General features: G+C 48.1%; 1 protein-coding gene across 1 annotated transcript in view; it reads left to right on the top strand.

The window, feature by feature from the left end:
- Window positions 1-26,301, top strand: part of LYST (lysosomal trafficking regulator) — a 2,674,875-nt gene that overhangs the window by 1,273,689 nt on the left and 1,374,885 nt on the right. The window contains 1 exon segment of the mRNA XM_069234946.1: window positions 18,495-19,089. Coding sequence (XP_069091047.1) covers window positions 18,495-19,089 — 595 coding nt within the window.

Here is a 26,301-nt window from a genome sequence, read left to right as displayed (position 1 = left end):
GCATCATCAGGGAGCAGACCAGGGGGGTTTTGTAGAGCACTGGGAGAGGAGGACAAAACACACCCTCAGCGGCACAGGGGCGGCAGGGTGCAGTGTGCAACGTAGGTGTCAGGTTTTGTATTGGTTTCAAAGGAGGGACCCGGGGGTCACTCTGGTGATGCAGGCTGGGCACAGGGGGGCTTAGGCCAGCCACCGACTGGGCAAAGATGATGACCACCTGCTGGTCACTCCTGCACTAGTAGTTGGTTCCTCTCGGGCCTGGGGGCTGCGGGTGCAGTGCTTCTTCTAGGCGTCAGGTTCTTTGTTACCGGGCAGTCGCGGTCAGAGGGAGCCTCTGGATTCTTTCTGCAGGCTTCACCATGGGGATGCAGGAAGGTCGTCTCAGGGTGGCCACATCGTGGGAGTCGCCTGGGAGTCCTTGATGCAGTGCTGGTTTCTCTGGACATGAGCCGGGAGCGTCGGGTGAAGAGTGTTGGACTCACGCTTCAGGTGTGAGGCTGGAGTCCCTTTAAAGATGGTTTCTTCTTTGTTTTTTAGTCAGAGCCGCTGTCCACAGGAGTTTCTTGATCCTTTGGTGTAGGAAAGTAGCCTCTTTCTAGCATGGTTACCCCCACTTTTGGCCTATTTGTGAGTGTGTGTCAGTGTGTTTTTACTGTGTCACTGGGGTCCTGCTTGCCAGGACCCCAGTGCTTATAGATAAAAACCTATATGTCAGTGTGTTTTGCCTGTCTCACTGGGATCCTGCTAGCCAGGACCTCAGTGCTCATAGTTTGTGGCCTAATATGTATGCCTGTGTAGTGTCTAACTGTGTCACTGAGGCGCTGCTAACCAGAACCTCAGTGCTTATGCTTTCTCTGCTTGTAAATTTTTCACTGTAGGCCAGTGACTACATTAACCAATTTCAATTGGCATAGTGGACCCCCCTTATAAGTCCCTAGTATATGGTACCTTAGTACCCAGGGCATTGGGGTTCCAGGAGATCCATATGGGCTGTAGCATTTCTTTTGCCACCCATAGGGAGCTCATACAAACCCTGGCACAGGCCTGCCATTGCAGCCAGCGTGAAATAACGCACACTTTATTTCACAGCCAATTTTACTGCACTTAAGTAACTTATAAGTCACCTATATGTCTAACCTTCCCTTGATGAGGGTTAGGTGCAAAGTTACTAAGTGTGAGGGCACCCTTGCACTAGCAAAGGTGCCCCCACATAGTTCAGGGCCGTTTTCCTGGACTTTGGGAGTGCGGGGACACTATTACACGTGTTCACTACATTTAGGTCAATACCTATATGTAGCTTCACAATTGTAACTCTGAATATGGCCATGTAACGTGTCTAAGATCATGGAATTGTCCTCCCCTCATTCCAAATGTGGTATTGGGGAGCCAATTCCATGCTTCCTGGGGCTCCACCATGGACCTCCAGTACTGCCAAACCAGCTCTCTGAGGCTTGCACTGCAGCTACAGGTGCTGCCGCCTCACATAAAGGGTTCTGCCCTCCTGGGGTCTGGGCAGCCCAGTCCCAGGAAGGCAGAACAAAGCATTTCCTCTGAGAGCAGGGTGTCACACCCTCTACCTTTGGAAATAGGTGTTCATGGCTGGGGGAGGGGTTGCCTCCCCCAGCCACTGGAAATGCTTTGAAGGGCAAAGATGGTGCCCTCCTTGCATGAACCAGTCTACACTGGTTCAGGGACCCCTTCTCCCCTGCTCTGGCGGGAAACTGGACAAAGGAAAGGGAAGTGACTACTCCCCTGTCCATCACCACCCCAGGGCTGGTGCCCAGAGCTCCTCCAGTGTGTCCCAGACTTCAGCCATCTTGCTTTGCAAGGTGTGGGGGCACTCTGGAGGCCTCTGAGTGGCCAGTGCCAGCAGGTGATGTCAGATACCCCTCCTGATAGGTCCATACCTGATAAGGTAGCCAATCCCCCTCAGGGCTATTTAGGGTCTCTCCTGTGGGTTCACTTCAGATTCTGCTTGCAAGTTTCCTTCAGGAATCCTCTGCAGCCACTTCAGACTCTTCTGACCTCGGATCAACCGCAGCCTGCTCCAAGAAACGCTGTAACTGCAAGAAAGTGTCTACAAGAGATACTTTTCTTCAGCAACCTCAGCTCCAAGTCAGCAACTGCAACAGTTTCCATGGTGTGCATGCTCTGGGGACTCCCTGTCTTCATCCTGCACTAGAAGGACCGAATAAATCTCCAGTGGAGTGACGGAGTCAGTCCCCTTCTCCAAGCAGGCACCTTCCAAGGCGACGACCGGTACCCCAGGACTCCTCTCAAGGCAACGAGCGTGCTCCTAAGGAAACAGAGGGTGGGCATCATCAACATAGACTGTCCTGAGGTCCTGCTACAATTTGGAAGAGGTAATAACTTGCCTTTCCCAAGAACGACAGTACCCCTGTGTATTGTGTCTTCTTCACCGCCTGAGGCCTCTGTGCACTCTTTGCAAAATTCCTTTGTGCACAGCCTGGCCCAGGTCCCCAGCACTCCACCCTGCGACGCTCAAGTTACTGAGTTGTTCTCCGGCGGCATGGGACTTTCTTTTGTTGTGCTGCATCAACCACGTTTTGCACTTCCTTTGAACCCGGATCCTGCTGTTTCTGGGGGTGCTGGCTGGCATCCCGAGGGCTCTCTAAAGTGCTGAGAGCCCCTCTTCCTCCTCACACAGAGTTGAGGCCCCAGGTGTAGGAAAGTACCATCTTGCCTGGCATGTTACCCCCATTTTTCACTGTATATATGTTGTTTTAGTTGTATGTGTCACTGGGACCCTGGTAACCCAGGGCCCCAGTGCTCATAAGTGTGCCTGAATGTGTTACCTGTGTAGTGACTAACTGTCTCACTGAGGCTCTGCTAATCAGAACCTCAGTGGTTATGCTCTCTCATTTCTTTCCAAATTGTCACTAACAGGCTAGTGACCAATTTTACCAATTTACATTGGCTTACTGGAACACCCTTATAATTCCCTAGTATATGGTACTGAGGTACCCAGGGTATTGGGGTTCCAGGAGATCCCTATGGGCTGCAGCAATTCTTTTGCCACCCATAGGGAGCTCTGACAATTCTTACACAGGCCTGCCACTGCAGCCTGAGTGAAATAACGTCCACGTTATTTCACAGCCATTTTACACTGCACTTAAGTAACTTATAAGTCACCTATATGTCTAACCTTTACCTGGTAAAGGTTAGGTGCAAAGTTACTTAGTGTGAGGGCACCCTGGCACTAGCCAAGGTGCCCCCACATTGTTCAGGGCCAATTCCCCGGACTTTGTGAGTGCGGGGACACCATTACACGCGTGCACTACATATAGGTCACTACCTATATGTAGCTTCACAATGGTAACTCCGAATATGGCCATGTAACATGTCTATGATCATGGAATTGCCCCCTCTATACCATCCTGGCATAGTTGGCACAATCCCATGATCCCAGTGGTCTGTAGCACAGACCCTGGTACTGCCAAACTGCCCTTCCTGGGGTTTCACTGCAGCTGCTGCCAACCCCTCAGACAGGCAGCTGCCCTCCTGGGGTCCAGCCAGGCCTGGCCCAGGATGGCAGAACAAAGGACTTCCTCTGAGAGAGGGTGTTACACCCTCTCCCTTTGGAAAATGGTGTGAAGGCAGGGGAGGGGTAGCCTCCCCCAGCCTCTGGAAATGCTTTCTTGGGCACAGATGTGCCCAATTCTGCATAAGCCAGTCTACACCGGTTCAGGGGACCCCTTAGCCCTGCTCTGGCGCGAAACTGGACAAAGGAAAGGGGAGTGACCACTCCCCTGACCTGCACCTCCCCTAGGAGGTGTCCAGAGCTCCTCCAGTGTGCTCCAGACCTCTGCCATCTTGGAAACAGAGGTGCTGCTGGCACACTGGACTGCTCTGAGTGGCCAGTGCCACCAGGTGACGTCAGAGACTCCTTCTGATAGGCTCCTTCAGGTGTTGCTAGCCTATCCTCTCTCCTAGGTAGCCAAATCCTCTTTTCTGGCTATTTAGGGTCTCTGTCTCTGGGGAAACTTTAGATAACGAATGCAAGAGCTCATCCGAGTTCCTCTGCATCTCTCTCTTCACCTTCTGCCAAGGAATCGACTGCTGACCGCGCTGGAAGCCTGCAACACTGCAACAAAGTAGCAAAGACGACTACTGCAACTCTGTAACGCTGATCCTGCCGCCTTCTCGACTGTTTTCCTGGTGGTGCATGCTGTGGGGGTAGTCTGCCTCCTCTCTGCACTAGAAGCTCCGAAGAAATCTCCCGTGGGTCGACGGAATCTTCCCCCTGCAACCGCAGGCACCAAAAAGCTGCATTACCGGTCCCTTGGGTCTCCTCTCAGCACGACGAGCGAGGTCCCTCGAATCCAGCAACTCTGTCCAAGTGACTCCCACAGTCCAGTGACTCTTCAGTCCAAGTTTGGTGGAGGTAAGCCCTTGCCTCACCTCGCTAGACTGCATTGCTGGGAACCGCGACTTTTGCAGCTACTCCGGCCTCCGTGCACTTCCGGCGGAAATCCTTTGTGCACAGTCCAGCCTGGGTCCACGGCACTCTAACCTGCATTGCACGACCTCCTAAGTTGTTCTCCGGCGACGTGGGACTCCTTTGTGTAACTTCGGGTGAGCACCGTTTCACGCATCCTCGTAGCGCCTGTTTCTGGCACTTCTCCGGGTGCTACCTGCTGCTAAGAGGGCTCCTTGTCTTGCTCGACGTCCCCTCTACCTCCTGGTCCAATTTGCGACCTCCTGGTCCCTCCTGGGCCACAGCAGCATCCAAAAACGCTAACCGCACGATTTGCAGCTAGCAAGGCTTGTTGGCGTTCTGTCGGCGGGAAAACACTTCTGCACGACTCTACAAGGCGAGAGGGATCCGTCCTCCAAAGGGGAAGTCTCTAGCCCTTTGCGTTCCTGCAGAAACCGCAGCTTCTTCTGTCCAGTAGAAGCTTCTTTGCACCCGCAGCTGGCATTTCTCGGGCATCTGCCCATCTCCGACTTGCTTGTGACTTTTGGACTTGGTCCCCTTGTTCCACAGGTACCCCAGATTGGAAATCCAGCGTTGTGGCATTGTTGGTTTGTGTCTTTCCTGCATTATTCCTCTAACACGACTTCTTTGTCCTTAGGGGAACTTTAGTGCACTTTGCACTCACTTTTCAGGGTCTTGGGGAGGGTTATTTTTCTAACTCTCACTATTTTCTAATAGTCCCAGCGACCCTCTACAAGGTCACATAGGTTTGGGGTCTATTCGTGGTTCGCATTCCACTTTTGGAGTATATGGTTTGTGTTGCCCCTATCCCTATGTGTCCCCATTGCATCCTATTGTAACTATACATTGTTTGCACTGTTTTCTAAGACTATACTGCATATTTTTGCTATTGTGTATATATATCTTGTGTATATTTCCTATCCTCTCACTGAGGGTACACTCTGAGATACTTTGGCATATTGTCATAAAAATAAAGTACCTTTATTTTTAGTATAACTGTGTATTGTGTTTTCTTATGATATTGTGCATATGACACTAGGTGGTACTGTAGTAGCTTCACACGTCTCCTAGTTCAGCCTAAGCTGCTCTGCTAAGCTACCATTATCTATCAGCCTAAGCTGCTAGACACCCTATACACTAATAAGGGATAACTGGGCCTGGTGCAAGGTGCAAGTACCCCTTGGTACTCACTACAAGCCAGTCCAGCCTCCTACATTGGTTGTGCAGCGGTGGGATAAGTGCTTTGAGACTACTTACCACTCTTGTCATTGTACTTTTCATAAGAGAAAAATATACAAAACAAGTTCAGTGTATATACACATAGCCAAAAAGTTTTGCATTTCCTCTTTTCACTCTTTTCTAAGTGCTGAAAAGTACTTCTAACTTTCTAAAAAGTTCTAAAAAGTTTTTAAAGTTTTTTTTCTCTGTCTTTCTAAAAGCTCTGACAAACTTTTTTCTCTTTTTCTATCACTTTAACTCTCTCTAAAAATGTCTGGCACAGGCCAAAATGTTGATTTGTCCAAACTTGCATATGATCACCTTAGCTGGAAAGGAGCAAGGAGTCTCTGCATAGAGAGAGGTTTGAGTGTAGGGAAGAATCCTTCCTTGGAATTGTTACTTAACATGCTTAGAGAACAGGATAAGGCTAGAAGTGCCCCATCTGTTGAAAAAGTAGCTAATGGTTCCCAATCTGATCCAGGGACTCCCCCAGGAAAAGATTCAGGAAAGAAACTTCCTAGCCTGCCCATTACTAGACAGTCTAGCATAGTTGGTAATGATGAAGAGCCACACCATACAAATAGTGTTGTCTCACATCATAGCAAAAGCATTTATTCACACCACAGTGGTACTGATGTTTCTGTTAGCCAAGCTGTTAGGGTGCCCTCTATAAGGGACAGGTCTCCTTCTGTCCATTCTCACCGTACTTCTGTTTCAAGGCATGTCCCTCCCACCCACCCTGATGACAGATTGTTAGAAAGGGAGCTCAATAGATTGAGAGTGGAACAAACCAGACTGAAGCTCAAGAAGCAACAGCTGGATTTGGATAGACAGACTTTAGAAGTAGAGAAGGAGAGACAGAAACTGGGTTTAGAAACCCATGGTGGCAGCAGCAGTATTCCCCATAGTCATCCTGCAAAAGAGCATGATTACAGGAATCTGCACAAGATAGTTCCCCCTTATAAGGAGGGGGATGACATTAACAAGTGGTTTGCTGCACTTGAGAGGGCCGGTGTTGTACAAGATGTCCCTCAAAGGCAGTGGGCTGCTATCCTATGGCTATCATTTAGTGGAAAAGGTAGGGATAGGCTCCTTACTGTAAAAGAAAATGAAGCTAATGATTACAAAGTTCTTAAGAATGCACTCCTGGATGGTTATGGCTTAACCACTGAACAATACAGGATAAAGTTCAGAGAGACCAAAAAGGAGTCTTCACAAGACTGGGTTGATTTCATTGACCATTCAGTGAAGGCCTTGGAGGGGTGGTTACATGACAGTAAAGTTACTGATTATGACAGCCTGTATAACTTGATCCTGAGAGAGCATATTCTTAATAATTGTGTGTCTGATTTGTTGCACCAGTACTTGGTGGACTCTGATCTGACCTCTCCCCAAGAATTGGGAAAGAAGGCAGACAAATGGGTCAGAACAAGGGTGAACAGAAAAGTTCATACAGGGGGTGACAAAGATGGCAACAAAAAGAAGGATGGTAAGTCTTCAGACAAGGGTGGGGACAAATCTAAAAATGAGTCTTCATCAGGCCCACAAAAACACTCTGGTGGGGGTGGTGGGTCAAAATCCTCCTTTAATCAAAACAAAGAAAATAAACCATGGTGCTATTTATGTAAAGTAAAAGGCCATTGGACAACAGATCCCAGTTGTCCAAAGAAAAGCACCAAGCCTCCTACCACTACAACCCCTACTGCTACCCCTAGTGTCCCTACTAATAGCAGTGGTGGTGGGAGCAAACCTACTAATAGCCAATCCAAGGGAGTAGCTGGGCTCACTATTGGTAACTTAGTTGGGGTTGGCCTTGTTAGGGAGGCCACAGAGGCTGTGTTAGTCTCTGAGGGGGCTATTGATTTAGCCACCTTAGTTGCTTGTCCCCTTAATATGGATAAGTACAAGCAGCTACCCCTAATAAATGGTGTTGAGGTTCAGGCCTACAGGGACACTTGAGCCAGTGTGACTATGGTCATAGAGAAACTGGTCCACCCTGAACAACACCTACTTGGTCACCAGTACCAAGTAACCGATGCTCACAACAACACACTTAGCCACCCCATGGCTGTTGTTAATCTCAACTGGGGGGGGGGGTTACTGGTCCAAAGAAAGTTGTGGTAGCCACAGATTTACCTGTAGACTGTCTACTAGGAAATTATTTGGAGACATCAGCTTGGTCAGATGTGGAGTTGGAGGCCCATGCAGCAATGCTGGGCATCCCAGGGCATATTTTTGCTTTGACAAGGGCTCAGGCCAAAAAGCAAAAAGGACAGGGAAGCTTGGATCCTGGAACAATGGACCAAGTGCTCCCTAAGGCTAGGGCTAGTAGAAGCAAACCACTTCCTACTATCCCTCCGTCTACAGTGGATTCAACTTCTGAGGAAGAAGAATTCCCTCCCTGTGCAGAACCTACACCAGAGGAGCTGGAAGCAGACACTGCTGAGCTTTTGGGTGAAGGGGGGCCTGCCAGGGAGGAGCTGAGTGTGGCACAGCAAACCTGTCCCACATTAGAGGGTCTAAGACAGCAAGCTGTCAAACAGGCTAATGGGGATGTCAGTGACTCTCACAGAGTTTACTGGGAGGACAACCTCTTGTACACTGAGCATAGGGATCCTAAACCTGGAGCTGCCAGGAGATTAGTGATTCCTCAGGAGTACAGAAATTTCCTCCTAACTCTTGCCCACGACATTCCCCTAGCTGGGCATCTGGGACAAATGAAAACTTGGGACAGACTTGTTCCCTTGTTTCATTGGCCTAGAATGTCTGAGGACACAAAAGATTTTTGTAAGTCCTGTGAAACCTGTCAAGCCAGTGGCAAGACAGGTGGCACCCCAAAGGCACCCCTTATTCCACTTCCTGTGGTTGGGGTTCCCTTTGAAAGGGTAGGGGTTGACATAGTTGGCCCCCTTGACCCTCCTACTGCTTCAGGCAATAGGTTTATCTTGGTGGTAGTGGACCATGCCACAAGATACCCTGAAGCAATTCCTTTAAGGACCACTACAGCACCTGCAGTGGCAAAGGCCCTCCTGGGAATATTTTCTAGGGTGGGCTTCCCAAAGGAAGTAGTATCAGACAGGGGAAGCAATTTCATGTCTGCATACTTAAAGGCCATGTGGAAGGAGTGTGGTGTAACTTACAAGTTCACGACACCCTATCATCCACAAACAAATGGACTGGTGGATAGATTTAATAAAACTCTCAAAGGCATGATTATGGGTCTCCCTGAAAAACTCCGCAAGAGATGGGATATCCTTCTACCATGCCTCCTTTTTGCCTACAGGGAGGTACCCCAGAAAGGAGTGGGCTTCAGCCCCTTTGAACTTCTTTTTGGACACCCTGTTAGGGGTCCACTCACACTTGTAAAGGAGGGTTGGGAACAACCTTTAAAAGCTCCTAAGCAGGATATTGTGGATTATGTACTTGGCCTCAGATCAAGGATGGCTGAGTACATGAAAAAGGCCATCAAAAACCTTCAGGCCAGCCAAGAGCTCCAGAAGCAATGGCATGACCAGAAGGCTGTTTTGGTTCAGTACCAACCAGGGCAGAAAGTGTGGGTCTTGGAGCCTGTGGCCCCAAGAGCACTCCAAGATAAATGGAGTGGTCCCCACACAATTGTTGAGAAAAAGGGTGAAGTCACCTACTTGGTTGACTTAGGCACTGCCAGGAGTCCCCTTAGGGTGCTCCATGTCAACCGCCTGAAACCCTACTATGACAGGGCTGATCTCACCCTGCTCATGGCAACTGATGAGGGACAGGAAGAAGACAGTGATCCTCTACCTGATCTCTTCTCTTCCACAGAACAAGATGCTCTTGTGGAAGGTGTAGTTTTGGCTGATTGTCTTACTGCTGAGCAGAAAGACCATTGCATAAATCTCCTAGATCAATTCTCTGAACTCTTCTCTACTGTGCCAGGTACCACTTCTTGGTGTGAGCACACTATAGATACTGGAGACAGTTTACCTGTCAAAAGTAAGATCTATAGGCAGCCTGACCATGTCAGGGACTGCATAAAGCAAGAGGTACAGAAAATGTTAGAACTAGGAGTGGTTGAGCACTCTGAAAGTCCATGGGCTTCTCCTGTGGTACTTGTACCAAAACCCCATTCCAAAGATGGAAAGAAGGAAATGCGGTTTTGTGTAGACTATAGAGGTCTCAGCCTGGTAACCAAAACTGATGCTCACCCTATACCCAGGGCAGATGAGCTCATAGATACACTGGCATCTGCCAAGTATCTAAGCACTTTTGATTTGACTGCAGGGTATTGGCAGATCAAATTGTCAGAAGATGCTAAACCTAAAACTGCATTTTCAACCATTGGAGGACATTACCAGTTCACTGTAATGCCTTTTGGATTGAAAAATGCACCTGCCACTTTTCAGAGGTTGGTGAACACAGTCCTGCAAGGGCTGGGAGCTTTCAGTGCAGCATATTTGGACGATATAGCTGTCTTTAGCTCCAGCTGGGATGATCACCTGGTCCACCTATGGAAAGTTTTAGAGGCCCTGCAAAAGGCAGGCCTCACTATAAGGCTTCAAAGTGCCAGATAGGGCAGGGTAAGGTGGTTTATCTGGGACACCTTGTTGGTGGGGAACAGATTGCACCACTTCAGGGGAAAATCCAAACAATTATTGATTGGGTTCCCCCTACCACTCAGACTCAGATGAGAGCCTTCCTAGGCCTCACTGGGTATTACAGGAGGTTCATTAAGAACTATGGCTCCATTGCAGCCCCTCTTAATGACCTCACATCCAAGAAAATGCCTAAAAAGGTATTATGGACAGCAAACTGTCAGAAAGCTTTTGAGGAGCTGAAGCAGGCCATGTGCTCTGCACCTGTCCTGAAAAGCCCTTGTTACTCAAAAAAATTCTATGTCCAAACTGATGCATCTGAATTAGGAGTAGGGGCAGTCCTATCACAACTTAATTCTGAGGGCCAGGATCAACCTGTTGCTTTTATTAGTAGGAGGTTGACCCCTAGAGAAAAGCGTTGGTCTGCCATTGAGAGGGAGGCCTTTGCTGTGGTCTGGGCACTGAAGAAGTTGAGGCCATACCTGTTTGGCACTCACTTCATTGTTCAGACAGACCACAAACCTCTACTTTGGCTAAAACAAATGAAAGGTGAAAATCCAAAATTGTTGAGGTGGTCCATATCCCTACAGGGAATGGACTATACAGTGGAACATAGACCTGGGAGTAGCCACTCCAATGCAGATGGACTCTCCAGATATTTCCACTTAGACAATGAAGACTCATCAGGTCATGGCTAGTCTTATTGTCCTTCGTTTGGGGGGGGGGGGGTTGTGTAGGAAAGTACCATCTTGCCTGGCATGTTACCCCCATTTTTCACTGTATATATGTTGTTTTAGTTGTATGTGTCACTGGGACCCTGGTAACCCAGGGCCCCAGTGCTCATAAGTGTGCCTGAATGTGTTACCTGTGTAGTGACTAACTGTCTCACTGAGGCTCTGCTAATCAGAACCTCAGTGGTTATGCTCTCTCATTTCTTTCCAAATTGTCACTAACAGGCTAGTGACCAATTTTACCAATTTACATTGGCTTACTGGAACACCCTTATAATTCCCTAGTATATGGTACTGAGGTACCCAGGCTATTGGGGGTCCAGGAGATCCCTATGGGCTGCAGCAATTCTTTTGCCACCCATAGGGAGCTCTGACAATTCTTACACAGGCCTGCCACTGCAGCCTGAGTGAAATAACGTCCCCGTTATTTCACAGCCATTTTACACTGCACTTAAGTAACTTATAAGTCACCTATATGTCTAATCTTTACCTAGTAAAGGTTAGGTGCAAAGTTACTTAGTGTGAGGGCACCCTGGCACTAGCCAAGGTGCCCCCACATTGTTCAGGGCCAATTCCCCGGACTTTGTGAGTGCGGGGACACCATTACACGCGTGCACTACATATAGGTCACTACCTATATGTAGCTTCACAATGGTAACTCCGAATATGGCCATGTAACATGTCTATGATCATGGAATTGCCCCCTCTATACCATCCTGGCATAGTTGGCACAATCCCATGATCCCAGTGGTCTGTAGCACAGACCCTGGTACTGCCAAACTGCCCTTCCTGGGGTTTCACTGCAGCTGCTGCTGCTGCCAACCCCTCAGACAGGCAGCTGCCCTCCTGGGGTCCAGCCAGGCCTGGCCCAGGATGGCAGAACAAAGGACTTCCTCTGAGAGAGGGTGTTACACCCTCTCCCTTTGGAAAATGGTGTGAAGGCAGGGGAGGAGTAGCCTCCCCCAGCCTCTGGAAATGCTTTCTTGGGCACAGATGTGCCCAATTCTGCATAAGCCAGTCTACACCGGTTCAGGGGACCCCTTAGCCCTGCTCTGGCACGAAACTGGACAAAGGAAAGGGGAGTGACCACTCCCCTGACCTGCACCTCCCCTAGGAGGTGTCCAGAGCTCCTCCAGTGTGCTCCAGACCTCTGCCATCTTGGAAACAGAGGTGCTGCTGGCACACTGGACTGCTCTGAGTGGCCAGTGCCACCAGGTGACGTCAGAGACTCCTTCTGATAGGCTCCTTCAGGTGTTGCTAGCCTATCCTCTCTCCTAGGTAGCCAAACCCTCTTTTCTGGCTATTTAGGGTCTCTGTCTCTGGGGAAACTTTAGATAACGAATGCAAGAGCTCATCCGAGTTCCTCTGCATCTCTCTCTTCACCTTCTGCCAAGGAATCGACTGCTGACCGCGCTGGAAGCCTGCAACACTGCAACAAAGTAGCAAAGACGACTACTGCAACTCTGTAACGCTGATCCTGCCGCCTTCTCGACTGTTTTCCTGGTGGTGCATGCTGTGGGGGTAGTCTGCCTCCTCTCTGCACTAGAAGCTCCGAAGAAATCTCCCGTGGGTCGACGGAATCTTCCCCCTGCAACCGCAGGCACCAAAAAGCTGCATTACCGGTCCCTTGGGTCTCCTCTCAGCACGACGAGCGAGGTCCCTCGAATCCAGCAACTCTGTCCAAGTGACTCCCACAGTCCAGTGACTCTTCAGTCCAAGTTTGGTGGAGGTAAGTCCTTGCCTCACCTCGCTAGACTGCATTGCTGGGAACCGCGACTTTTGCAGCTACTCCGGCCTCCGTGCACTTCCGGCGGAAATCCTTTGTGCACAGTCCAGCCTGGGTCCACGGCACTCTAACCTGCATTGCACGACCTCCTAAGTTGTTCTCCGGCGACGTGGGACTCCTTTGTGTAACTTCGGGTGAGCACCGTTTCACGCATCCTCGTAGTGCCTGTTTCTGGCACTTCTCCGGGTGCTACCTGCTGCTAAGAGGGCTCCTTGTCTTGCTCGACGTCCCCTCTACCTCCTGGTCCAATTTGCGACCTCCTGGTCCCTCCTGGGCAACAGCAGCATCCAAAAACGCTAACCGCACGATTAAAAAGGCAAGGCTTGTTGGCGTTCTTTCGGCGGGAAAACACTTCTGCACGACTCTACAAGGCGAGAGGGATCCGTCCTCCAAAGGGGAAGTCTCTAGCCCTTTGCGTTCCTGCAGAAACCGCAGCTTCTTCTGTCCAGTAGAAGCTTCTTTGCACCCGCAGCTGGCATTTCCTGGGCATCTGCCCATCTCCGACTTGCTTGTGACTTTTGGACTTGGTCCCCTTGTTCCACAGGTACCCCAGATTGGAAATCCAGCGTTGTGGCATTGTTGGTTTGTGTCTTTCCTGCATTATTCCTCTAACACGACTTCTTTGTCCTTAGGGGAACTTTAGTGCACTTTGCACTCACTTTTCAGGGTCTTGGGGAGGGTTATTTTTCTAACTCTCACTATTTTCTAATAGTCCCAGCGACACTCTACAAGGTCACATAGGTTTGGGGTCCATTCGTGGTTCGCATTCCACTTTTGGAGTATATGGTTTGTGTTGCCCCTATCCCTATGTGTCCCCATTGCATCCTATTGTAACTATACATTGTTTGCACTGTTTTCTAAGACTATACTGCATATTTTTGCTATTGTGTATATATATCTTGTGTATATTTCCTATCCTCTCACTGAGGGTGCACTCTGAGATACTTTGGCATATTGTCATAAAAATAAAGTACCTTTATTTTTAGTATAACTGTGTATTGTGTTTTCTTATGATATTGTGCATATGACACTAGGTGGTACTGTAGTAGCTTCACACGTCTCCTAGTTCAGCCTAAGCTGCTCTGCTAAGCTACCATTATCTATCAGCCTAAGCTGCTAGACACCCTATACACTAATAAGGGATAACTGGGCCTGGTGCAAGGTGCAAGTACCCCTTGGTACTCACTACTAGCCAGTCCAGCCTCCTACACCAGGTCCCTCCTGGGCCCATCCAGTGCCATTTTGATGAAAAACACTCTTTTGCCGTAGCCAAGGCTTGTTAGCGCCTTCCAACACGAAATCTCATCTGCAACGATCTTCACTCCGTGGGACATCTTTTGCATCAGGCATGAACCCGCTGACATCCTCCTAGGGTGCATTTCTGCAGTCTTCTTCTAACCGGGACTCTTCTTTTGCACCCTCTTCTGGGATGGCAGGGGCTCCTGTCCTTCCTGGAACTTCTTTCGACTTCTGGATTTGGTCCCCTTCCTTTGCAGGTCTTCAGGTCCCATAATCCAGCAGTTTTTCTTTGCAGACTTGGTTGGCTGCTGCAAAACCCCCAAAACGAGGTGTAGTGTGTCCTAAGGAAACTTGCAGTACTTTACTACTGCTTTTCTGGGCTCTGGGGTGGGGTAATTTAGTTACCTTTACTGTATTCTTACTCTCCCAGCAATTCTGCACACACTACACTTGCCTAGGGGGGAATTTGTGATTCACATTCCACTTTCTTAGTATATGGTTTGTGTTGCCCCTAGACCTTTTTTCTCCCATTGCATTCTATAGGATTTCCTACTGTTAGCATTGTTCTATGACTATTTACTTGTCTCATTTTGGTGTCTAGTGTATATATTGTGTATAATACTTACCTCCAGAAGGAGTATTGTCTCCAAGATATTTTTGGTACTGTGTCACCCAAATAAATACACACTTGTGTAAAAGTACTCTGTTACTATAAGTGGTATTGCATGAGCTTTGCATGTCCCCTAGTTCAGCCTAAGCTGCTCTGCTATTGCTGCATCTATCAGCTTAAGCTGCTAGAACACTACTACTTCACTAATAAGTGATAACTGGACCTGGTATAAGGTGTAAGTACCCAAGGTACCCACCACAAAGGTGGCCAGCCTCCTACATGGGTTACAGGGCAGTCCTCTGAGTCGGCAGAGGTCGCTGGCCCCGCTGGATGCGTCGCTGTTGCAGGTTCTTTGAATCTGGAGAGATGTTGGTAGGACTGGGGCCAGATCAGTTGTTGTCTCCATCGTCTCTGCGGGGTTTTCAGGTCAGCAGTCCTTCTTCTTGTTCAGGTCATCAGGAATCTGAAATCCTGGGTTCCGCGTCGCCCCTAAATACTGAATTTAGGGGTGTGTTAGTGTCACAGGGCAGTAGCCAATGGCTACTGTCCTTGAGGGTGGCTACACTCTCCTTGTGCCTTCTCCCTTTAGGGATGGGCGCATATCCCTATTCCTATTAGGTAAATCCGCCAAAACAAGATGGAGAATTTTCCAAGGAGGGGGTCACTTCAGTTCTGGTCACCTTAGAGGTGGACCTGGTTGAGGGGGTTACTCCTCCTTGTTTTTCTCTTTATCTCCCCGGACTTGCCGCCAAATGTTGGGGCTGTGTGGGGCGGGCAGGCATCTCCTCTACCTGGAGTGCCCTGGGGCATTGTAACACGAAGCCCGAGCCTTTGAGGCTCACTGCTAGGTGTTAAAGTTCCTGCAGGGTTGAGGTGTGAAGCACCTCCACCCAGTGCAGGCTTTGTTTCTGTCCTCAGACAGCACAAAGGCTCTCACCCCAGGAGGTCAGAAACTTGTCACTCAGTGGCAGGCTGACACAGACCAGTCAGTCCTGCACTGAAGGATTGGGTAAAATACAGGGGGCATCTCCTCTGTGTGCATTGGTTTAGAAATTCAACACTGGCATCAATGTGGGTTTATTATTCTGAGAATGTTGATACCAGACTTCCCAGTGTTCAGTGTAGCCATTATGGAATTGTGGAGCTCGTTTTGAGAAACTCCTGGACCATATATTTAATATGGCCACACTGTACTTAAAATGTCTAAGAGTAGACTTAGACACTGTAGGGGCAAATTGCTCATGCAGCTATTCCCTCACCTGTGGTATAGTGCACCCTGCCTTAGGGCTTTATGGCCTCCTAGAGGGGTGACTTACCTATGCCACAGGCAGTATTTTGTGTGCATGGCATCCTGAGGGGGGTGCCATGTTGATTTGCCTTTTTCTCCACACCAACACACAGAATCTGCAATGGCGTTGTGCATGTGTTAGGTGAGGGGTCCCTTAGGGTGGCACAACACATGCTGCAGCCCTTAGGGACCTTTCCTGGTCACAGAGCCCTTAGAACCACTGATACCTTTTACAAGGGACTTATCTGTGTGCCGTGGTGTGCCAGTTGTGGAAACAATGGTACATTTTTAGTGAAAGAACACTGGTGCTGGGGCCTGGTTAGCAGGGTCCCGATCAGAAAGTAGGGGGATGGGTAACTGCAACAAGGAGCCATTTTCCTACAATCAGTCACCCAAAGGTCAAACAGGTTCATGTGGGACAGTCCCTTACATTACTACAGCATGCCCCCTGCCAAACTTGTACGACCAAATCACTTGTTCTTGAAATCTTTTACTGAAACACACTTCCCAAATTTACCAGCTCTGAAATTCAGTTTGTTGTTAGGTTAATTGCATGTGCACAGGTTTACAGTCCATACCGTTTCCTTCACTTGTAAGTTAGTAAGCAAATTGCCAAGAATTTATTGTATTTTTTAATGGCCATCACGGGAAAATCGGCACACATGTAGCTAGTTTTGTTTTGCAATTAGCACATTTCTTTCTTGCTTGTTTTGTCCTGCTTTGGTTTGCCTCGGATGCATAAAATAGTAAGGTACCTTGGTGTATTTGCTTCACGGTAATTCCCTTGTTGTATCGAATGATCTCTTTGAGTCTCAAATAGAGGTAGTACTGTTGTATGCAAGGGTTTTAGGTGCCGGTTCTCCATAATTAATATTGGATTATTCCCTTCAGGTTTCCTGTGATTGCAAAACTCTCAAACTGTCATGCCTATTTATTGTTCCTAATTTCTATTGACCATTGACAATACATTAGCTAACTTGTGAAGATCACAGAACTGGTGAACAGTACATTGCACCTTTTGCACCTTGTCCACTGTCTCTGTTAGAGAATGGCCAGATGCCACAACCTCATAATTTATTGTCATCATTTATGCATGGTTGTCTTGGGTCAAAGGGTACAATGTTGTGATGTTAATTTGTTTTTAACATTTCCAAAGTAAACAATCTCTGCCTTTTGTCTCAGTAGTTTAGCTACATGTTAACTGTAATTCAAAGCGTATCATGTAACTCCTTGCAAATGCCAGCTTCTGAGGTGATATTCATAACGTTGTCTCTTGCATAGTTCATGTACATCGAGAAATGTCTTTTCTCAGGTTCTCTTCCAATTTTTGTCCCACTTTTTTTTTAAATATTAATTGCTGGTGTAATGGTTCTGAGAGTACACTAATGCCTGATATCCAGACATCAGTCCAGGACTCTGACCCTTAAAATTGGATGTTTAACTGGCTTCTCCCAAAAGGCATGAGTTAAATTATGTGAGACTCACTATTGATACCAGGGTTACCCAGAGCCTGTAAGTTAGTATTCCTTATGGGCTACCACTGCAGACTGGTAGAGCAGTTTTAAACTTCTAACTCAAAATTGCCATTTAAACTAATGGCAGTGTCCAGACCTCCTTTTTTAGAGTCGAGCACAAGCGCTTTGGCCCCTGTTGTAATTACTCTGTGGGCTTTTAACCACGCCCATATCACGTCCATCAGTTTTGTTGGTTCGGGGCTTGCCTTTTTAAATTTTGCTTGATTTAATTTGTGAAAGGCATGCATACGTCATGCCTTTTCCGGTGTTTAGCCCTCCTCGACAGCACCAGTAAACTACTGGAAAAATACGAGGCTTCATGTTTTCCGCATGGCTTCTGGACTACTTTTTCTCTTCTCTACTTTTTCAGGTGCTGACCTAAATAGGGGGTGCTGTATTTATCAATAACTTATGAAACTTGCAATTTAAGAGCACCTGCTGAAAAGTTCCTTGTGCTCCACCTTTCAGTAAGCAGTTAAAATGTCAAGATCATTTTTGTGATAAATGTTACTGCTAGAGAGGGAGATCAGAGTTTTGTCTAGTGGCAGTTTTGACTCGCCATAAAGTAGCACAGAGGGTTAATATGCCTGCTGCAAAGAACAGAACTATACTTCGTGGATAGCGGAGTGGATTAGTAAAGCCAGCCTTTACAAGCGTTTTAAAACAAATGTGATGTATGTGAGAGAGAGGGGCACTTTTGCCAGGTGGTAGTGAGGGAATCTGAGGATGTGGCCATGACGCCACAAGCTTGCTGCACCGGTCGCCACCACCAATAAAGCTGGTTCTTTGTTACCAGAATTTTCAGGAAAAGCCCCACAAGTTAGGTTTGCACCAGAGCTCGGTGGAGGAATGACCTCTTAAGTCTGATTGGTTACACCTAAACTTCCATACTTTTCTTGCACTATTATGTGTACAAATATGCACTGTGAGGCTTTTGTTAATAGCTGTAAAATCAGGATGACTCCAAATGTGTATATTGACTTATTAGGAAATAGTAACGGAATAATGTTGTTTATTTCTGTAATCTTCCATTTTTGTATTATCTTGAGAACTAATTCTTCCCTGCTGTATTCTCAAGGCTTCATCCTCACTGCAGATCAGCGACAGCGTTCTAATAGCCTGCCTGTGTTTCCTGTCACTTCAAGGAAAGTGCATTCGAGAAGAGCCCGTCTAACTATGAGCAGAAGTGCTGAAGATTTACAAAATGTATCAAACACTTCAATTGTTGCCTTACATGAAGATAATGGTAATGCAGAAAGGTGGGAAACTTCACAAAGAATGAATGAAGAGATATTTTTCAACCTTTGCAACTCAGCAGAAACAGTTTGTCCATCCCCCAAAAATACTACTACTAAAGTTGTTGATGGTTTCAAAGAACGACTGGAACTCCTGCTGTTGCCAGTCAAAGACATGAAGGCAGACACAGAGCAGTCATCAGTTGATGAATGTGCTACAGATGAATTGCCTTTTCTTCACCATGGTAATCTTACGGAGATATACTTTTATAGTACAAGTAAGAGTCATTTTGAGAGTTTGGGGTCAGCATTTCATGCACCACAAGGCGGTCCATCCACAATTGTATGTAGTCAAAACAGTGCTTACCAAAAAGCAGTGTCTGAACAGTTCCCGTCTTCTTCTGGAAAGAAAGCAAGTACGCTTGGATCACCTGACAGGTATTTATTTTGTTGTTTTTCATATCAAAGCATAAAATGTGAGTTAGGAATGTGTAATTTAACCTGTTCTGACAACTGTGATATGCCATAAATCTAATTGAGTGTGCCCCTTGTGCAAAGATCATGGGCTTTGTCCTCTGTTGAATGCCGGTTCTTATCTGGTGAGTTTGTTTGTGTCTTTCCTTAATGCCAAAGTGATGGCCACAGGACCAGTGATGCCACAAGTCGGATCTGTACATGAAGGCCACCAAAACTTCCACATGTAACTGACACATGACGAGAACACTTGGATTTGACCTTTGTAGTTATTTCATTGTACTTGAATTGCAACTGTTTTTAATAGATACTTCTGAGGACCACTTTTTGCAGATTTCTCATGACATGAAATTTTCCCAAGCCAGAAACCATATTGGAATTTATCTTTAATTTTCAGTAATCCACTCTAGATTGTTCTTTCATAGTTTGTTACAGAGATGCATAGCTGTTGTCCGATGGGACATATTACTGCCATATGTGTTATGTTCTGTTATATATGTTTGCAAAGCACACTATCACTCATCAGGGTACCCTGGCTCTGAGCAGGTGTGTATGCCTAGCCCTACCTGTGTAGGTTGGGTAATTGAAAAGTCAGGTCTTGAGCTTAGTGCGGAATTCAGGGACAGAGGATGAGGCTCAGATGTGGAGTGGCAGGCCATTCCCCACTTTTGGAGTGATGTGAGAGAACGTTCATCCCCCTAATCTGGTTTTGTGTATGCGTGAGATGTGTGCGAGCAGGAGCCCTGTGAATGTGTCTCTGTGTGGTTAGTGGAACAAGGTGTGACTGTTCAAGTAGGTGGGGCCTAATTTTTGTACTGTTTTAAATGAGTGTGTGAGGAGTTTGAAATGATCACATTTCTATATTGGGAGCCACTGGAGCTTCCTGTGGTGTGATGTGATACGAGTTCTGTGTGGGAGGTTGAGAATGAGTCTGGCTGCCGAGCTGTGGATAGTTTACAGTGTTCTAGTAAGTTGCTTGGTAATCTCGGTGTAGAGGGTGTTCCCGTAGTCCAACTTGCTGGTGCCTGGGGTGTGAGTAACAGTTTTTCTAGTGTTGCTTAGGAGTTATTTAAAGATCTTTCTCTGCAGCTTCAGGGTGTGAAATCAGGATACAGTAACAGCCTTGACTTCTGCGGTCATGTTCAGTTTGATGCTGATGATTATTTCGAGGTTCATGGAGTGTGTGCTGGGTCTGAGTTTGAGTTTGGTCAGCCACAGTTGGAGTCCCATGATGAGTTGTTCTTGCTAAAGTTCACTACTTCTGTCTTGTTGGTGTTGATCTTGGGACAGTTGGCTTTCTTTCAGTTATTGGCTTTGGTCATGAAGGCAGTGAACCTGTTTAATGTGTCTGGGGTCTTGTCCAAGTGTGAGGTTATGGGAGGGTATGAGCTGTGTATCGGCATTGGAGAAGGCTGTTGATGTTGTTTGGGTGGATGATGTTGGCCAGAGAGATCATGTGTGCGTTGAATTGGGGTGGGGGAGCAATAAACCTTGAGGCACTCCAGTGATGCATTTGAGGGCTTATGAGTAGTAAGGCTAACCGCTTCTTTCATATTTGTTAAGAAGGAACAGATCCAGCAGAGAGTGGGCCCTTGGATGTGCAGTTGTCTGTTGTGGATTGGGTGTGAGACTGTATCAAATGCTGCAGAGAGACCCAGGAGAATGGAGGCTGCAATATTAACTCTATTAAGGATCATGCAGATGCTGTCTGTGTTGGCAGTGAGTGCAGTTTCTGTTCTGTGGATGGGCTTGAATCCAGATTGCATGGTATTGAGAAGCTGGTAGTCGTTGAGGTGGTCAGTGAGGTGTTGTTTGGTTAGTTTTTCTAAGACCGTTGCTGGGAAGGGTAGGAGGGAGATTGGTCTGTAGTTTAAAACTGTGTGTAAGGAAATAACTCTTTTTGGATGGTCACTCCCACGTTTTTCCACTATTGCTGCTGGTTTTTCGACTCTGAGTGCACTGAGGCCTGCTAACTGGACATCAGTGCCAGTGCCTTGAACCTAAAAGTGTATGTTGAATTGGGTATACCAAATTGGAAATGGCTAACTTGGCCATAAGAACCTAGTAAATGGTACCCTGGTACCCAGGTCATGTAAGTTAGAGGAGTACCCCACTGATTGTGCCACCCTGGAGATCCCTCAAGTAAAGCAACTCCCCCACTCGCCACCGCAGACTGGTAGAGCAGTCGTGCACTGCTAGCCTGACTTTGACAAATTAATCGGAAAGCCAGCACTTTCCCTGGACATGTGGGTACGTCACCTCGCTGGCATGCCTACGATCCCTAAATGCTGGGTGCCACATATCGCACAGGCAGGACATGTACTTAACATGTCCTGACAATAAAGCACCCGAAACAATCATTTATACTTTGTTTGCCCATTTGGTGAGTACAGTTTTGCATTCGGACCCCTCTGGAGTGGGCTAGTAAGGTATGTACACCGGGGGGGGGGGTCACCATCTTGGGTGGGGGCAGAATGGTGCATCCTGGAATAGCCAGATGCCACACCCCACAGGACGTGGTCACCAGGTGGGAGAGAACCTTTTAGCCCATTGACTACGAAGCACATCCTGTCTTGAGGGCACTTTCCAAGAATAAAGGGGGCAACCCTGCACCCAGACATCAGATCTCAACCAATTTGGAGAAGGACCGTAAAAGGATTGCCCTGCTGCAATGAGGGATCAGGAAAGAGAGGCTGCAACTATGAGGACTGCATCTGCTACACCTGGCTAATGAAGACATGGACTGTGTCTGCCTTGTCTGTCTCAAGGAGAAGCTGTCTCCGGAGCCCGGTCAGTCTAAGAGAACTTCAAGGGTCAGCTGACTGACCTCCTGTTCGCAGCACAAGGACACAACTGAAGGTTGGTAGTCTTCAAGCCACTACCACCGCCGCCGTGCAGCACGAGGGGCCAAGACCTGATACACAGAGTTGCACCCGAGTTTGGTGAGCCCGGGAGTGCTGCCGGAGAGTTGCCTCAGGAGGTGAGTAATTGACCCAGGAAGGATTCGCCTGTGACTACAACAGCAGGTGAATGGTAGACCAGTGCCGATTGGACACTGGCCAGATGAGAGAGGTCTTTGTAGCTTGTCGTCCCTCCAACCAGGACAACCTCACCATCTTCGTGGACCAAGGAATCCCTGCAGACACTCGTTGACCGCATCGCATCCACAGCATCCTTAGAGCTTCTTCAGCATCCTTCATCCCTTGCTTCAGACCTCTCCATAGGAATCCATTGGAACACAGAAAAAGTGCCTGGAAGTACTGATAAACTGTTCTTGATGACCTTGCTGGTCCCTTGACTAGCTACCTGCCAGATTTGGACAGCCCCCCATTTACACTTAACTAAATTTCTCTTGAAAAGTTTTCAGAACGTTTGCCAAGCGTACCCTAGTCTGGATATCCCAATTAGATTCCAGTTTGAAAGCCCCTGGAGCCTTCCCACTTCCTCTAGGCTGTCGCTCATCCAAAGGTGTTGTGGTTTCAGTTAGTTTTGTCTTCCTTCCCAAAAAACAGAAGCCTCCCTCCAGGTGTATATCACCGTCTTGGTGTGTGGCAGCATTCGCCGCAAAGTTATTGCCTTATATAATGCCCCTAAATAGTTCTCCTGTCCCCAAGCCAGCCTTTCCAGTCGGTTAATCCCGGGCAGCACATGCCCAGTCATTATTTACAGCTAGTTGCATGACTCAATAATATTTCTGTATATCAGGAAGACCAATCCCACCATCATATACCCCAGGCATCTGTTTCTGGGGGGTTATGTGTGGCGGTCCAGTATCCCAAAGAAGGAGTCTGGGCAAGACCTCATTAAGGGAAAATTCTCCATGGACTCGATAGTGGGTATTTTGAAGGGCAGAAAGTATTCTGGGTAGAGTCATCATTTTGAACATCAGTAATCTTCTGAATAAGGAGAGCGGCAAGGATCTCCAATGCTGTACACCTGCAGCAAAGTGTTCTAGTATAGGACCTAGGTTGTTTTGATAAAATAGCTGGGGGTCTTTCGTAACATATATCCCTAAGTACTTAAACACTCCTTCTGTCATTGCATAGGCATATCCTCTCACCGGTGGGGCCTGGGCCTGTGATCAAGTGCATAAGGGACTTACCCCAGTTAACAGTATATCCAGAGTATTTCTTAAAGATTTGGAGGATCTGCATCATAAGCTCTACCCAATTCTCCCTCAGCTGTACTAAGGGGTCCCCCCACTTACCCAAGCAGCTAGTGGTTCAAGGACCAGGGCAAAGATAAGTGGGGATATAGGGCAGTTCTGTCTGGTCCCGCAGTGCAACACAATGTTGCGGGATATCTTTCCATTCACCCTAACTTGCGCCATATGTCCCTCATAGAGGAGACATATCCAGTCTATGAAGTTGGGACCAAGTCACAGTCTCTCCAGTACCCCAAACATGTAATCTCATTCATGTGTGTCAAAGGCCATGGTAGCGTCCATTTCCAGTACCATGGTACACACCTTGTCATCTTTCCGCCACCGCCTTCACCCGAAAAAGTAGTTGAAGACTAAGGGGGTGATTCTAATCCCGGCGGTCTTAGACCGCCGGGGCCAGGGTCGGCGGGAGCACCGCCAACAGACCGGCGTTGCCCCGCAGGGCATTCTGACCGCGGCGCTTTGGCCGCGGTCAGTGCAGGAAAACCGGCGGTCTCCCGCCGGTTTTCCGCTGCCCCTTGGAATCCTCCAAGGCGGCGCAGCTTGCTGCGCCGCCGAGTGGATTCCGACCCCCCCCTACCGCCATCCAGTTCCCGGCGGTCCGCCCGCCGGGAACCGGATGGCGGTAGGGGGGGTCGCGGGGCCCCTGGGGGCCCCTGCAGTGCCCATGCCACTGGCATGGGCACTGCAGGGGCCCCCGTAAGAGGACCCCTAAATGTATTTCACTGTCTGCTGCGCAGACAGTGAAATACGCGACGGGTGCAACTGCACCCGTCGCACAGCTTCCACTCCGCCGGCTCGATTCCGAGCCGGCTTCATCGTGGAAGCCTCTTTCCCGCTGGGCTGGCGGGCGGCCTGAAGGCGGCCGCCCGCCAGCGCAGCGGGAATGTCAGAATTACCGCCGCGGTCTTTCGACCGCGGAACGGTAACCTGACTGCGGGACTTTGGCGGGCGGCATCCGCCGCCCGCCAAGGTCAGGATGAGGGCCTAAGTCTTGTACCCCTATTTGGCATGAATGGAGATTGGTCTCGGTGTATAAGGTAAGTGATGACCTGACAGAGTCTGTTAGCTAGCAGTTTGGCAAAGATCTTGATCTCTGGGTTGAGGAGTGATAGCGGCCTATAAGAAGTACATCTGTCAGGGGGCTTTCCTTCTTTGTGTATGACCTCTAATGTGACTTGCCTTTGATCCTCTTTGAGCTGATCCAATGATTTTGCTTTTAGCCACATCTTTAGCCGATAGGGCTCTAGTTTGCTTGCCAACCCTTTGTAAAGCTCGATAGGGATACCTTTGGGTCCCATCGCCTTCCTGGAGTTCAGCAAACAAAGGGATCTTTCTTTCTCACTCGGTTGAAGGTCACTGTCTAGCATTCACCTTCCTATGCTCATCAAATAACTTAGGGACGTTGATCTCATTGAGAAAAGCTTTTATATTGGTCAACCCACATTGCCCCTTGGCAGAGTAGAGGTCTTTGTAATAACCAGCTAGTTCTTCGGCTGTGTCATCAGGTTTGGTCTTTATCTCTTCTCTGTCATTATTTGCAGGACCCCATTACATGCTTGATCGCGCCTTTGCAGCCAATCAATAATTTCTCAGTATTATTGCCTACATCATATAGTTTTCTCTGGGACATTATGTAGAATGTCTTTGCGCTCTCCTCGGCAAGGTCCCTGTACTCCGTCTGTTTCAGTCTAAGGGCATGTGCAGCATCTTCATTCTTGCTGTCTGTTACAATTATTTCTAGGACTGTGATTTCCTCCTCCAGCTGGTCAAGTTTTTCTCACAACTTTCTCTCCTCACACCCCCCACCCACTGCCTCCCCTCATCTCCTGTGCAAATAGGCAATATGCCTGGCCCCTGGTTACAGTTTTATAAGCTTCACGTAGTGTCAGCTCCAAACTGTGACAGTCGTTTGCCTCAGTTTCTTCATGTGGTTTTGATTGGTCATGTGCCAAGCACGGGTATGCCGTGGACCCATGTGCCCCCTTGAGTTCCCCAGAGCTCTAGCCATACCGACGAATGGTCAGAGATGGCCCTGTCTAAATGTCTAACCTCTGCGATTCTGTCCATGTTGGAGTTTTTTTTGTGAATATGTAATCTAGTTGTGAGTAACTTTGGTGTACTCCAGACAGAAAGGTATAATGGAGTTCCTCAGGGTGGTGGAGTTGCCACACTGCTAAGAGGCCAAGAGCTGTTGCAAAGGAGGCAAGAGTGGTGTCGGTCCTGGCCAGTTGCATACTTGAGTGTCTATCCATGTCTTCAGCCATAATCACCTCTGATAACCAGGATGCCCTCTGGCAGCTATAGCAAGAGGGTGCCCAACACTCAATCAGGCATTGAGTTAGAATTTAGGTAACACAGCTAATTACCTGCTGGGGTATTCAGGTGCTTGCTGGGGCTCATTCTTGGGAGTGTGATCTTCTGGTGTCTCGGCAGGATACATACTGAGCATATGTTGACTGCCTGCTCATCCCACATACCAGCTAAGCTACATGCTTACCCTGAGGATAAATCGAGGTCTTATGCAGAGTGAATGGGGTGCTGTTTTTAGGCAGTGCCCCTACCCCTCGGAGTCGGAAGTGAAACCTGCATGAGCTAACATCGTATACCCACACCTAGAGGAGCTGCCCAAGAGATGGGTCTCTTGATGTAATATGATGTCAGGGTTCTACCTTCAAATGTATTGAATTACTATCCCCGTCTTCTGTCGGTTTCCCAACCCATTCACATTCCAGTGCTTTTAAACCGTTACTAAAGCACTGCGACATTGAAGTTGCCTGCATGTGGTAGTGGTCGTGTCCCACCTCGCTTGTAAGCTGCAGTGCTCTGCATAGTCTCTCTGTGTGTTAGTTTGTGCCTGCTCTTCAAAATGAACATAGAACATTTCCCCACAACTAATGCCCCCACTCTGTCACCCTTTACATTGAGCCCATAACTGCACACCTCCCACCAACTTGCAGAGTGGCTTCCGTCCCTCTGAACATGATAGTAAAACCTTTAATGGGGGAGAGCAG

This window comes from Pleurodeles waltl, chromosome 5 (genome assembly GCF_031143425.1).
Source record: "Pleurodeles waltl isolate 20211129_DDA chromosome 5, aPleWal1.hap1.20221129, whole genome shotgun sequence".
Lineage (NCBI taxonomy): Eukaryota > Metazoa > Chordata > Amphibia > Caudata > Salamandridae > Pleurodeles > Pleurodeles waltl.
Note: the sequence above shows the minus strand (reverse complement) of the source record. Positions and strands in the feature narration are given on the sequence as shown.